Source organism: Agrilus planipennis, unplaced genomic scaffold, assembly GCF_000699045.2.
Source record: "Agrilus planipennis isolate EAB-ADULT unplaced genomic scaffold, Apla_2.0 scaffold55, whole genome shotgun sequence".
NCBI lineage: Eukaryota > Metazoa > Arthropoda > Insecta > Coleoptera > Buprestidae > Agrilus > Agrilus planipennis.
In genome coordinates, this window is record NW_020438918.1 from 154,414 (window position 1) to 169,780 (window position 15,367).

At 35.2% G+C, this 15,367-nt stretch overlaps 2 protein-coding genes across 8 annotated transcripts in view; both read right to left on the reverse strand.

Annotated features, from left to right (window-relative positions):
- Positions 1-12,922, reverse strand: part of LOC108741884 (WD repeat-containing protein 19) — a 132,300-nt gene extending 119,378 nt beyond the window's left edge. Inside the window, exons 1-4 of one of the 5 annotated variants that reach the window (XM_018476850.1) lie at positions 12,716-12,922; positions 12,511-12,624; positions 12,298-12,452; positions 11,977-12,198 (exon numbers count right to left, since the gene is read on the reverse strand). In XM_018476850.1, coding sequence (XP_018332352.1) covers positions 11,977-12,198; positions 12,298-12,452; positions 12,511-12,525 — 392 coding nt within the window. In that variant the 5' untranslated portion in view covers positions 12,526-12,624; positions 12,716-12,922. Of the gene's footprint in view, positions 1-60; positions 6,096-11,976; positions 12,199-12,297; positions 12,453-12,510 lie in introns of those variants that run through there. The other 4 variants (XM_018476849.1, XM_018476851.1, XM_018476852.2 and 1 more) reach the window with 4 other exon arrangements.
- A 714-nt stretch (positions 12,923-13,636) lies between these two features.
- Positions 13,637-14,757, reverse strand: LOC112904218. Of its 3 annotated transcripts, none has more exons than XR_003230959.1 (4): positions 14,326-14,757; positions 14,150-14,218; positions 13,909-14,041; positions 13,637-13,739 (listed from the first exon to the last, which is right to left on the reverse strand). XR_003230959.1 is itself a non-coding variant. In XM_025973714.1 (4 exons), the coding sequence occupies exons 1-4, from the start codon at positions 14,528-14,530 to the stop codon at positions 13,818-13,820; spliced, it is 399 nt and encodes a 132-aa protein (XP_025829499.1). In that variant the 5' UTR covers positions 14,531-14,757; the 3' UTR covers positions 13,637-13,817. The 3 variants fall into 3 exon arrangements, 2 of the variants coding, with proteins under 2 accessions (XP_025829499.1, XP_025829500.1); XM_025973714.1 differs by having other exon boundaries at positions 13,637-13,873; positions 13,973-14,041; XM_025973715.1 differs by lacking the exon at positions 13,909-14,041 and having other exon boundaries at positions 13,637-13,873.
- Positions 14,758-15,367: the final 610 nt, after the last annotated feature.

The window sequence follows — 15,367 nt, forward strand, 5'->3', positions numbered from 1 at the left end:
AATAAATAAAATATTTTGTTGTCCTATTTTCTCCCTGTACTTAACATATAATATATATACCGTTAAAGTCAAATACACGAAACACCATTTTTCTTACAGCAATACAAATTTAAATCACAACATATCGCATTCGCAGACAAAATTCAAGTGTGTCCTCGTCAGGACATCGATACAATCATACAATACATTTTATAAACAATGACCTCATTCTTCGCAGTATTAATTTAATAAATAGAACAGCTTAAAAATACAAGAACATGTCGGTTAGCCCATATCTTTCATAAACATAATCATAATCATAAATTGTTTGAAACGTTGAACAGTTTTTTTTAAACACATTTATCATTCGGCCATCCTGACGTGGAAGCGACCCCGCTTCCTGGTTTCCAAGGCTACAGCAATGCATCATGATTCATGGAAACGTCTAGTGGTACACGGGTCCACCACTTCAGATAATGCACAAGACTACATGACGGTTCAAAGGATCGAATGGTTCACAAGAAAACGATTTCAGGTAATACACTAGACTACCTCTGGTGGTTCACAAGAACATTTACAGAAACGACTGGTGGTATACAAAACCATGTGGTGGTTCAAAGGACCACGCAACTTCAGATAGTTCACAGGGCTATCTTTTGGGTCACAAGACCAGGCCTACAACATTTGTAGCGCTACTCAGTGGTATACAGAACCGTTTCCAACAAGATAGTTCACAAGACTACCACACCTGATTGCACACTAGGCCAATATATATGGTACACTGGACCATAACATTGCTATTGTGTCTTCGAATATAAAAAAGGATTATAACAGATAAAATTGCAAAATCAAATAACAATTACGAGGTGCATTTAAATCGCATTTTATTTTAGTGTTTCGTCGTAGTTCTTTCAAATCAAGGGGTTTTCTTTTCACCACTCGAATTTCATTTGTCATATCTGGACGAAATCCATATAGCAATTCGCTAGGTGTGACTCCAGTTGTGGCGTTGACTGTTGAATTAACACCTCTTTGCACTTGAAAGAGATATTTGTCCCATTCATCATGTTTGCCTTCAATACTGGCAGTTAAGGATTCTAATACATTCCTGTTCAATCTTTCAACCTGACCATTACTGCGAGGGGATGTAATAGCGTTTTTCACATGTCGAATGTGAAATTTCTCACAAAACTCTGTGAATTCCTTGCAGTCAAAAGACTTTCCTCTATCTGTGATTAATCGTTTAGGGGAATGAATCAATTTTATCAGCTGCTCCAACTTCTGGCAAACCCATCTACTACTAGTGTCTGCAACAGCCTCCAGCCAAACAAATTTTGTAAAAGAGTTAATATATGAGCATTTCCCGCTTCTGCTTTACAAAAGGGGCCTAAATGATCAACATGTAGCGTGTGAAAGGGCTCTTCTATTTTTTCTATTGGATGTAGCTTGCCATATCTACGGCCCGTTGGTTTCTTAGATACCATACACGAAATACAATTTTTCACATATTTCTTCACGAATCTGGTCATTTCATTAAACCAATAAGTGTCTTTGATAGCACGAAGGGTGCGTTGCCAACCTGGATGACCATTGTCGTCGTGGAACATCTTCACTATTCTCCATCGAACATCTCGCGGAATTACAACTTTCGGTTCACCATCACTTTGTTTACAGATCTTGTCGTCTACTATTATGTAGCAGTCTTCGGCTTCACCGTTTTCAATTTGGTTTCGTAGGTTTTCATCTTGCATTTGTACTCCAGTTACCCAATCGTTTGTATGGACCTTATTCACTGCTATAGGGTTACGACTGAGGGCATCTACGTGACTCATTTGATTTCCAGGTCTGTGGATGACAGTAAAATCGTACTCCTGCATTGCCAGCCACCAGCAACGGCCAATTCTGGGCGTTAAATCGCGCTTCGTCCACGTCAAACGCATCGCATTGCAATCAGTAACAATGGTGAAATGTCTTCCATAGAGATAATTCCGGAAATGTTTAGTGGCTTCGTAAACAGCTAAAGTTTCTAGTTCGAAACTATGATAGCGATTTTCAGTATCACTTGTTCGTCGGCTCATGTAAGCAACAGGTCTCCAGTTTTCATCTTTTTGTTTTTGCGTTAAAACTGCACCAAATCCAATTTTGCTGGCGTCAGTGTGCAAGTGGGTTTCAAAACTTGGATTAAATATTACCAAAGTAGGGGGCTGTGTGATTTCTTGCTTCAGGATGTTAAAGGCTTTTTCTTGTTCATTGTTCCAAACCCATGCACAGTTTTTCTTCAACAAATCTGACAACGGCTTTGCTTTAGATGCAAAATTGGGAATATATTTCCTATAGTATGAAGCTAATCCATAGAATTGCCTAACTTGATGTATGTTTTTAGGTCGCTGGAAATCTTGTACTGCTTGTAATTTCTTGGGGGATGGTGTCATAGAACCATTGCGGATCTCGGTACCCAAATATTCAACGGAAGTTTTCAAAAATTTGCATTTGTTTAAATTTAGTGTGAGCCCTGATTCGCTCAATGCTTTCAGAACCTCTTCCAGTCGTTCTGTACCTTCTTCTTCAGTTTTGGCCACTATCAAAATGTCGTCCAGATATACTAGTGCGTAATCGTAAATCAACATTCCTAATGCCATATAGAGCTCTCTGGAAAATAGCCGGGCATTGCACAAACCAAAAGGAACTCGGGTGTAGTGGTAATGGCCCTCAGGTGTCACAAAAGCCGTATACTTTTGGCTGTCTTTGGCTACGGGTATTTGATGGTAGCTTGATTTCAAATCAAGCGTCGTAAATATTTTGTTATCCATCAGTCGCTCAAGTTGATCCTCAATCAATGGTAAGGGGAAACGATCCATTACCGTGATTTCATTCAATTTGCGATAATCAACAACCATCCGAAAATCACCTGTTTTCTTTTTTAATAGTAGTATAGGGCTAGCGTAGGGAGATACGGTTGGTTCAATAATTCCCTTCTCTAAAAGATCGTTAACAATGTTCCTAACTTTTTCGCGTTCGAATAAAGACAATCTATAAGGTTTATAATTAATAGGCCCCGATGTCACCAATTCAATTTGCATTTCTATGTCGAGATTACATATTAAATCGGAATTTTCCTTTAAACAGTTCTTATACTTTTGGATCAGACGACGTACATTTGGATTCTCGGGGGGTTGACGTTGAGTAACTTCGATATTATTTTTCTGGCGCGCTATGCAATCATTTTCGTTGAAACTAACAGTTTCTGTACTCAAATTCAGCACATGTATAATTCCTTTTCCGCCTAGAAAATTTATTTTGTTATTTGGTACAATAACAGGAAACCCACCCCGAAGCTGTTCGGAATAATTGGTGTGAAGCGTTTCACTTTGTACATCAGCCTTTACTGTTACTAGATTAATACCTGGTTTAATCATAATGTTTTGGGGTACGCGAATTTTAACAGTTTTATCTGTTTCTATGAATCGCGATAAGTCTAATTCTTGAAAAACATTTCGGTCGGTGAGTTTTAAATAATCGACGGTCTTGTATACAAAAACATTTTCACTCTCAGTTATTGGTTGTCCTATCAATACATTGGTCGTTTGAAGTGAATCCGGAACAACATAAAAGTTAGTTTTCATATTTACGTTGACTATTTCGAGATCAGCTGTTACCACGCACAAGGGATTAACCGTCGCACCACCGCAACCGATAATGACAATGTCCACTTTATTGCAATTTGCAGTCATTTTTAGTTTGTCAAATACACCCTTAGTCATGATGTTACAATTGCTACCGAAATCCACATACGCGGAAACAATTGTCCCGTTAATTTTTGCTTGTTTGTGAAATTTTTCGTCCATACGATTTACACTGCAAAATAGTTTATTAATTTTACGTTGGGTTGCATTATAATTTTTGTCATTCAATCGTTTCTTTTTAAAACGGTTTGTTTCTGTATGTCCTTTTAGTTTACAAAACGCGCAAGATTTATTAGAAGTGTTTTTATCGCACTCGGCCTTTTTATGACCTTCACGACCGCACAAGTAACAATTCATTTGTTTAGTTTCTTTCGATGTCGATGCCTGAGTTTTGGTATATTTACTGTTTGGGTTATTGTGAATAATAATTTTACGATTAGACGATCTACGGTGCTCGGCATTTTGAATGAGGAATCGTAATAAATGTTTTGTACTTACGCAAGAAGCAGCTCTGATACCTGTCTGCAGAAATGGATCATTAATCGTGTTTACAATGATGTCCACTATGATGCGGTCCTCTAATTTACAATACTGGCCTAAACTCAACTTTTGATAGTAGAAATCTATTAATTCTTGCCTGGGTACGCGTTCATTATTCACTAGCTCCTTAAGTTTACTGAAAACACACTGCTGCACAGGAAAAGATTCAATCAGTTTTTCCTTCCATTTTTTCCAGGAAATGTTGGTGTTTTCTTGATTCCAATACCATGTTTTTGCATTACCTTGTAACTTATTTGTCATACAAAAAATACGAGCCTTATCGTCCCAATCGAACATGTCGCCCGTAGCATCCACATTTCGCAACCACTGCTGTACATTTTGTTTCGCGTCAAAATAGCCCGTAAACACAGATACACTGTCAATTTTACCCTGATACCGGCCCGACTTTGCACTTTGATTTTGAGTTTCTGCACTTCTTTCCGCAATTTTCTGTTCGCACGGTTCACATGTTCACTTGCCGAACTAGAATCCGAATTAGTACTGGAACTAGAAGTAGATTTCGAACTATCAGATGAAGTACTGCTACTACTTGTAGAGCGAGTACGTTTTCTCTTATTTCTTTCTCTGGGCATATTTTATTTTATTTTTTTTTTTAATTTAATTTTCTTTTGCACTTTAACTATTGCGACCAACTAACTTTTCGCCAAAAATTCACCTTTGTGGACAGGGGGGGACAATCCCACTCCTGATTTGTTAAAGTCAAATACAATATTTAATCACGAAACACCATTTTTCTTACAACAATACAAATTTAAATCACAACATATAGCATTCGCAGACAAGATTCAAGTGTGTCCTCGTCAGGACATCGATACAATCATACAATACATTTTATAAACAATGACCTCATTCTTCGCAGTATTAATTCAATAAATAGAACAGCTTAAAAATACAAGAACATGTCGGTTAGCCCATATCTTTCATAAACATAATCATAATCATAAATTGTTTGAAACGTTGAACAGTTTTTTTTAAACACATTTATCATTCGGCCATCCTGACGTGGAAGCGACCCCGCTTCCTGGTTTCCAAGGCTACAGCAATGCATCATGATTCATGGAAACGTCTAGTGGTACACGGGTCCACCACTTCAGATAATGCACAAGACTACATGACGGTTCAAAGGATCGAATGGTTCACAAGAAAACGATTTCAGGTAATACACTAGACTACCTCTGGTGGTTCACAAGAACATTTACAGAAACGACTGGTGGTATACAAAACCATGTGGTGGTTCAAAGGACCACGCAACTTCAGATAGTTCACAGGGCTATCTTTTGGGTCACAAGACCAGGCCTACAACATTTGTAGCGCTACTCAGTGGTATACAGAACCGTTTCCAACAAGATAGTTCACAAGACTACCACACCTGATTGCACACTAGGCCAATATATATGGTACACTGGACCATAACATTGCTATTGTGTCTTCGAATATAAAAAAGGATTATAACAGATAAAATTGCAAAATCAAATAACAATTACGAGGTGCATTTAAATCGCATTTTATTTTAGTGTTTCGTCGTAGTTCTTTCAAATCAAGGGGTTTTCTTTTCACCACTCGAATTTCATTTGTCATATCTGGACGAAATCCATATAGCAATTCGCTAGGTGTGACTCCAGTTGTGGCGTTGACTGTTGAATTAACACCTCTTTGCACTTGAAAGAGATATTTGTCCCATTCATCATGTTTGCCTTCAATACTGGCAGTTAAGGATTCTAATACATTCCTGTTCAATCTTTCAACCTGACCATTACTGCGAGGGGATGTAATAGCGTTTTTCACATGTCGAATGTGAAATTTCTCACAAAACTCTGTGAATTCCTTGCAGTCAAAAGACTTTCCTCTATCTGTGATTAATCGTTTAGGGGAATGAATCNAAGTTAAAGTGAAAAATGGATAAGAAACAATGCAATTTTCCTTTCTTATAAAAGAAAACACATTTTTTCTCTTGTAAAACGTGTTTTAGCCGAGTTAAACAATTTTCAAAATCAAATACAAACCGGAATAAATAAACCGGCTTTTTCGAAATAACTGTTTTCAGTACTTGTTGTATTTCTTAATAAATAAACACAAATTAATTTCCACAAATATATATATATATCCTGAATTTCCATCAAGAAAATGTAGTTACCATCAATTATCTTGTAATATTTTATCGCGGTAATTTTTGCATTATGGTGCGATTGTTATTTTTGCTCAACTTGTTTAAGTTTAACTAACCCCATTTTACAACTAGTACTAATAAAAACAAAATTAAATCTATATCGGGTGACCCTTCAGTAACCACTCCAAGGTAACAAGAGCCTTATCAAGAAAACAACCATTCTGAAACGATTAATTTCAGTAAGTTCCAGTTACGTCATCTACCACAAAAGCCGGATAAGTGATAATAATAGTGTTAATTATTAGTTTGAAAATATTTTTCATTTAAATTTTACTTATTCAATATCATATTGCTTTTGGTTATTTTCGAAATGTACTTCTGCTTTGTATCTTAGCAATGTTCGCCATTACTCTTATTATTATAGTATTACTATAAATTTCTAATTTTGCTTCATCAGCATAAGGTCATAAGGTCGTAAGGTCGTCAGTTCTAAGACTGGTTGAACATGTACCTCCACTCTTTCCTATCCTGAGCTAATCTTCGCATTTCTTCAAAACTAGAACAACCCACATCCTCAACTATTTGCGAACAGTAATCTAATCTAGGTCTACCTTTACCCCTTTTAACTCCCACTTCTGCCTCTAATATGTCTCTGACTAGACCTTTATGCCTGAGAAGGTGCTCTACTAACCTATCTCGCCTATTTCTTTTTGACTTCCACAGAGTCCACTGTTCTCCTATTCTTTCTAATACCTCTTCATATTTAACTATCTCTATTCACGGTATCCTCATCATTCGCCTATAACACCACATTTCGAACGCTTCTAACCGTTTCTTTTCCACCGGGCCCATTGTCCATGTTTCGCACCTATACAGCGCCACGCACCAAACAAACACCTTTAATAACCTTTTTCGAATTTCTAAATTAACCGTTCGCGAGCATAGTGTGACTTCTTTTTATTGAAGGCGACACCACCCTGCGATATCCTCTGCTTTATATCCCTACTACTCCTTTCGTCCTGAGTTATCTGACTTCCTAGATACACAAAATCAGCCGCTTCTTTTAATTTTTCGTCTCCTATCTTTATATTCGCCCATTCCCTAGTTTTTCTTCCCTTGCATACCAGTATTTTTGTTTTACTTTTAAGATTTTTAACGCATGGGAAGTTAAGCTAGTTGTTCTAAGTGTCTCGCATCTATCAGCGCCTCTCTTTTTAGACATGGTTACTACCACGTTCCATTTATATTCCTCTGGATCTTGCACCGTCACGTAACTGTGACCAACCAGCTTAAACATACGATCTTTAACCTCTTGTCCTGCATGTTTTAGAATTTCCCCCTGTGTCCCGTCTACACCTGGCGTTTTATTATTCTTTATGTTCTTTAATGCTACATCGAGCTCTTCTCTCATTATCGGATAACCTGACTCTTCTATCTCCACACTGTCTTCCTTCTCTAATATATCTCCTAACCTATGGCCTGCGTATAGGTTCTCGAAATATTCCTTCCACCTACCTACCTTTTCCTCATTTTCTATCAAAATGACACCTGCCTCGTTTCGTATATTGTTAATATAAGTATTATATACTACTGTACCCTACATCTCTAAAATTCCTTTTAATTATATTATAAGCCTCATCGGTTTTACCTACTTCAAACTTTTCTTCTACTTTCGTTTTGTTTAAGATTTAGTATATCTGTAGCGGCTGACTTTAGGCATGTTTTAATGCAGTTCCATTCTGCCTCTATGTTGCTGTCATTCGCTTCTACTATTTCGCCTGTCCTTGTACCTAGCCTGTCACGCGTTTCGTTACATTTTAGCTTTTCTAAGTCAAGAGGTCTTCTACCTTCCCTCTTTTTCAGAATTTTCAATTTAAAGCTGGTCTTCATAACTACTAAAGTTACGATCGCTATCATTTCTATTGCCTAATCTAAAAGATTCTATTGCACCGTCTTTACCTTTACCTATTACTGCGTTAAAGTCTCCTACAACTATTAGATTTTCCTGCCCTTTCACTAAACTTAACACATGCATACACTGCTTCTACGTCTTCATCACTGTATCGCTATCGCTTTTTTGTTTTTTCCTACACTTTGCCCTGCTTTCGTACGCATTACAATTTCTGCCCCCGAATTACCTTCCACCGATCCTGTATTATTCTAAAGTCTCCACTCCAGAAGTCTCCGGCTTCGGGGCAACGGATTTCACTAATGCCTACTATATCTAATTCTAATCTATTTATCTCCACATTTAAGTTTCCCAATTTCCCTACTTGCCTCATTGTTTTAACATTCTACGCTCCGACTCGTGAAATATTGCACCTTAATGTTCAAAAAATAAAATTTGAGAATTAAATTTTTGTTTAACACGGGTGCAATGTTATATTTGAACCTTTACACTTGTTAACAGGTTGTCTGCTTGTTCTTAACATGTATTGTTTAATTATAAATGTTAGTGACCCTTTATAAGAGTCAGTGTTCAATATACACATTTGCTGATCAGTTGTATATTGCGCTCGTCCCGCGTTAAAAATAAATTCTTTTTTAAAAAGTGTATAGATTCTTTGGGCAATCTATTAAAAGGCGGGAACAACCGTTTGAACTAATTATAATATTTATTAACTCTCACTAAATACAAATGGTAACTAACAGATAACAACCTAGAAATACTTTCGGCCCGCAGCAGTGGCGTGATATCAACTAACTGTCACTTTTCATAACCCTTGGTTCTTTGCTTTTTCATTGCTACCAACTGCTCACGCCAGCACACTTGCGCCTCTCAGGGTTGGTAGCAGTAGTTTAACACACAGACGCACTGGTACGCACGCACATACATACACGCATGAGTAGGCGTCCACCATTTTCTTATCATATGGTTCTATTAATTGCAGCATGTTGTAGTGTTTTGAAGTCCTTTATCCCTGTCCATTGACGTATATTTCTTAGCCACAATAATCTTTTTCTGCCTATTCCTCTTCTCACTCCTTCAATTTTACCTTCAGAATTAAGCATTGAAAGGATACCGTTTCAGCGCAGTATGTGTCCGAGATAACTTATCTTTCTTTTTTTGGTATTTTTGAAGTTTTTATTCTGCAAGACCGGCTCTCCGGAGAACATCTTCATTTCTCACAAGGTAGGATCCATATTTCAAAGGCTTCGATTTTATTAATTATTGGTATTTTGGCACGAGTACGATTTCCGTGGCGCCATGATTTGGCGGTCAAACATGCGCCATTCCACCTTGCCGTACCTTCCCTTCCTTACCCAAATAATCTAACATGATCAAACATAATACAATACAACCCAAGTCAGTCCAGCGCAATCTATGCTCACCTAACCTAACCTAACCTAACCCGGTCAAACATACGCCATGCCATGTTGGGTGAGATTCTTGCGAACTGGGTTGGATTGTATTATGTTTGATCATGTTAGATAATACATAATAATATCATTAAAATATTAAGGTAAATTATGTAAAATTTAAATAAAATACTTTGTGTTTAATTCATTACATCATTCGATTTATATTTAAAAAAGAAAATTCTTCGTTTTAGACGTCGTATTAAACGCCATCTATTCTATCAAGCGAATCTTGAACAAACTTTAAGTTATAATTTCAAGTATCGATATCTCGAAAACGAAGCGAGATATCGAAAAATTTTATTTTTCATTTTCGTGTTATTTTGGGCCAATTAAGCTAAAACAGTCGTTAGATTGCGGCGCCACGGAAATCGTACACTCCCCGGTATTTTCAACGTCCATGCTTTAACACCGTAAAGGAGAACGGACCAGACATAGCATTTTACCTCATATATCTAAGGTTTAAATTCAGGTTCTTGTATGTAAGAAATTCTTAGGAATGTTGTTCTGGTCTGTTTGATCCTGCATCTGATCTCTTGATCCGGATCCCATCCTTCGTTAACCATGTATCCCATGTATTTAAATTGCATAACCTGTTCGATGTTTTCTTCATTAATATGTATGTGAGTGTGAGGAATATCGTTTCCACTAACAATCATAAACTTGGTTTTGCTGATATTAATTTTTAAACCTAGTCTTTGGCTTTCTTCATTGACCCGAGACTGTTTCGCGTTGATAATGACCACATAAGTGAGCGAAACATGTGTCCGCAATGATCATAGTTGTAGTGGTAAATTGGGGTGAGTCTATCTTGTTTTTTAGTTAATAAATATTACTTGAGAAATTAAATAGACTAGGTATAAGGGAGATGGCTCTACAACAACTCATAAGGAGCTACCTGTCTAAGAGACTGCAAATGGTTAGTGTTAATGAAAAGAGCAGCAGAATACGTAAATATTTCAGTTCCACAGGAAACTACACTCGGTCCGTTACTATTTTTCATTTATATAAACGATTTCTACAAAATACATATTCCTAATTGTTGTTTCATAAGTTCTTATGCAGATGATACAGTTGTATTATACCCTAGTAATGACTGCTGTACTATCCATATATTAAATAAATGCTTAGAACTGTCTAGCCTACGTAAATCTACAAATTATCCTTAATAATTGTGAATCGGATAATTAACAAATGTAAAAAAATGGACGTGCACATGCTTGGAATGATCCCACTAATAAATATCTGCTATTCTTATTTCCAATACCAAAACAAATGATCTAAAATTTTAAAGTAAATATTACGGGTTATTTCATAGCACTGTTCAATATAGTCATTGAATGGGCCTCTACTTGTAACTATGGTCATTACAAAAAAGACTATTCAAACTAATATCTGGTAAAGATTATAGCAAAGATTTCGAGCAAGTATTGAATATCAGACAGAACTACATTTATTCCAGACTAATGCATTATTATGATTTATGTATTTTATACCAAGCCACAATTTTTCCCTACAAAGCTGATTCTAATCAATTATCACAGGAATAAAAAAAGACAAAGGTAAATAAAAGGATTATTAAGAGTAAGATCAAGAAGTGGTTGTTGCAAAATAATCATGAATATAGTAAACTGTAAAAAATATATATTAACATTACAAGTTCTTTCTCCCTATCAGTCACTGTGAGCTCGATTAACACCATTGCTTCGAGTGATCGAAATTCACTTTTGTGAACAATTTGTTTAATCACTTTGTATTAAAAATTGTTTTAAAAAAGATTACAGGAACCTGTAATTTAAAACATAGTTTGGTTACCCAATGATACAGAGCAAGAGTTGGACTTTGACCTGTGCTACAGCAGGCAAAATATCTTTTATATATAAAGATTTTCTTAATTATGAACATCTAGATTAAGTTATTCATTTTGTTCTTTTTTTTGTATTGTATTATAATTTGAGGACACATGTACGGGTGATTTATTACCNTACCAAGACAACTGAAGGAGGGGCTCGTAATAGGGGGATAGTGATCATCGGTTACTGTGAATGCTGTGAAAATAATTAAAATTATCTTGTTCTGTTCATAATTATTACTACTGCAGAGGCAATCATAAGTAAACTACAAGCGAACGGAATGCAATTTTCTTAATTCAATAAGTAGCAAAAGAATCTTGAAATCTGTTTATAAGTATTGTCCACTTTGCAGGATTTATTTGGCTTGATACTTTACGAAAACACAAATAAAACTAAATTCAAAATAAAGCTAATTTGTTAAAATGTGATTTACTTTGATGTTGTATGATCATACAAACACACATTCCCCTTCTTTGATCCTATAGCAACCATCTGACTATTTCTTTCCCAAAATATACATGTCATGACATCTTTCAAATTCAACTCCACTATATATTTCTTTTCAAGATTTGCATCCCACAAAATTAATTGAGTAGATTGACTTACAATTCCTATTAAATCACCAGTAAAATTCCATTCGAATGCTGTACAAAGACTGAAACATCAAAATTTGGAACAAATTAGTTTTGCTCATCTCATGCTTGTATTACATAAAAACACAGATTCGTTCAGATTGCTTAACAGCTAGACTGACCCTGGTAATTTGATTCGTTCTTGGATTTGTCCATATCGATTAAAAATATTTACCATACCATCTGAACCAGTCGTGACCAAATAGTTGGATGAATTCTTTTGCCATGTGATATACACATTTCCTTGACCATGTGGTTGTTCTAGTCTAAATAAAAACTGTAACAAGGCACATTATATATCATAATATTAATAATTACACCAATTTTTATAGTACCTTTTCACTTCCCATTGCCGTTTGCTTGCAAATATTATTTTGTTTGTAATGTCGTTAACATAACAACAAATACCATATTATACTGGTACCTATTCTTTAATCACACACATCAAACTAAAAACAAAAGGGAAATTAGACAATTTATTTCCATGTTTTAAATCGAACTTTGATTCACTCAATGTTCAATGTTGCATACGTGATACACCTCTTTATTTAATTATGGTAGGTTCATTATAAAGAAACTCAGCAAATTTAAGGAAAACGCTTGGTATTGCAGTTTCACAAACGAATTTATCAAAACAGTAAGCAGAAAGTAAGTGTAACTTTCAAATTCTGTGAGTTTCTACCATAGACAAGTTTCTATCATAGGTTTTACTCTTTAATATAGAACATAGATGTTAGATATACAAAGGGTAATAGATGGTTAACTCGAAATGCGCTGATTTGCGCGCCTTCCGGCAGGTTTAGTCAATACTAAGTAAAAAAGGCGCGCACTTTAAATGTGTTAGTTACTTATTGTTTTTCGTAACGTGTAAGTTAAAGTGAAAAATGGATAAGAAACAATGCAATTTTCCTTTCTTATAAAAGAAAACACATTTTTTCTCTTGTAAAAAAGGAAATACATTGTTACTTGTCCATTTTTCACCTTAACATAAGAACTTGCGAATTTTTTAGTGTAAAAGTAATAATAAGTGAAATAGTAAAAAATATTTATTAAACCTAACAAATACACTTGTACAAAATAAAATATTTTATGTAATTTGAAGAGACAATTGAGGAAATAGAAAAGGCCACAAAACAGAAGAAACAGTAATACAGTTTAACAGTTTTTAACTAAAACCTTTCAATAATGTACAATTAACATTTTGAACACAAGATAATTAATAATGAAGGTAAAAAATAGTTGTAGCAACTTACGTGTTCAGATAGAAATTGATGCCGAACACTGAAACAATATTGAAGAAAAGGGGTTGTAAACAATTCCAAATTACTTAATACCAGCGAGTGGGTAGTGGAAATAAATGGCTATTCCGCCCATCTGAGAACACCAGCAATAAAAGTCATTAGATCGTTTAGTTTTTTTTTTTTTTTTTTTTTTGTGGAAGAGGGGAAATCTTCAAAAGACACCCAGCCGTCCGTACGACTGGGTAGTGTTGGATTCCCTCACAGGAGGACCTACCAACTAAAATCCCTCTCCCGTATAATAGGTTTTGCTAGGAATGGTACACCTAAAAATAAAGAATTAATAATAAAAATCTTTACATGGTACATACGAAATGCTGTGGTAAGTAATTTTTGCAGAAGCGTCATGCAGAAGGATGGATCGAAGTCAAAACTGAAGAAGGAACGTCATCGTTGGTGACTGTGAAAATAATGCAAATTATTGTTACAAAATACCTTGTAAAAAGTCCCAAGTATGCATAAAAATTGAATATTACTGAAACTATTCAGCAACATTTACCAAAAACTGTGTTAGGACAAATTAAAGGGATGCTAGTAGAGTGGCGAAAATTATCTCTGACTGTGAAATCTGTAAAAAAAATGAAAATTATAGGTATAGAGGTACCGCACCGAATACGGTCGACAAGTAAGTATGAATGAAAATTGAAGTGTAGTCAACCTTTTTTGGAAAACTTACCAAAAACTGTGACAGGACAAGTTAAAGGGATGCTCGTAGAGTGGCGAAAATTATCGGTGACGGTTAAATCTGTAAAAATAATTAAAATTATACGTATAAAGGTACCGCACGGAATACGTTCAAGAAAAGGTATGCATAAAAATGGAACGTTGGTCAAACTTTTTGGAAACACTTACCCGAAATTGTGGCAAGACAACTAAAAGAGAGGGTCGTAGGGGAGCGGCGATGATAGGTGACTGTGAAATCTGTAAAAATAATGAAAATTGTAGTTATAAAGGTACAGAATAGTTGTAGAAAAAATATGCATAAATATTGGACATTAGTGAAGCTTTCTACCAAGACAACTGAAGGAGGGGCTCGTAATAGGGGGATAGTGATCATCGGTTACTGTGAATGCTGTGAAAATAATTAAAATTATCTTGTTGTGTTCATAATTATTACTACTGCAGAGGTAATCATAAGTAAACTATCAAGCGAAGGGAATGCAATTTTCTTAATTCAGTATAAATGACTTAATAGTACATTATTATACACTGCAATGATACAGTATGTTGTGGGTATTTTGGGGATACGAATAAATTGTTTCTCTACAAAACTAAACATACAATTAAATGTAAACTATCAAGCGAAAGGAATGCAATTTTCTTAATTCAATATAAATGACTTAATAGTACATTATTATACACTGCAATGATACAGTATATTGTGGGTATTTTGGGGACACGAATAAATTGTTTCTCTACAAAACTAAACATATAATTAAATGTAGAAAAAAATTACAGCCTCCGGGTCAACAACTTTATTCCTAGTGATATGATTTTCACTCTACTAAATACAATGTCGTTTATTCAATACTACTATGATGGTATGATACCATTTGAAACATTAGTATTTTCCAAAGAGAGGACGAAATGTTTGTATATTACAAGAAATACAATAATCCTGAGTAAAGACCAAGGAAAGAAATCGTTGTTATTACATTGATAAAGGAAACAGTTCGAAATATTCTATCACTTTCACGAGCTTAGTCATGTTTATCTACATGTGCTATATGAGGAACTATACGAACATTTAATAGAAACATGTACTAATAAACAACGCAAACAACAAATGAAAACATCTAATATATCTTGGAATAAATTAGGAGTAGTTAGTATTGATGGTCAGAGGTACATTTTAAATTCAATTACAGTGGATTTAGTTAATGAATTTGTACGA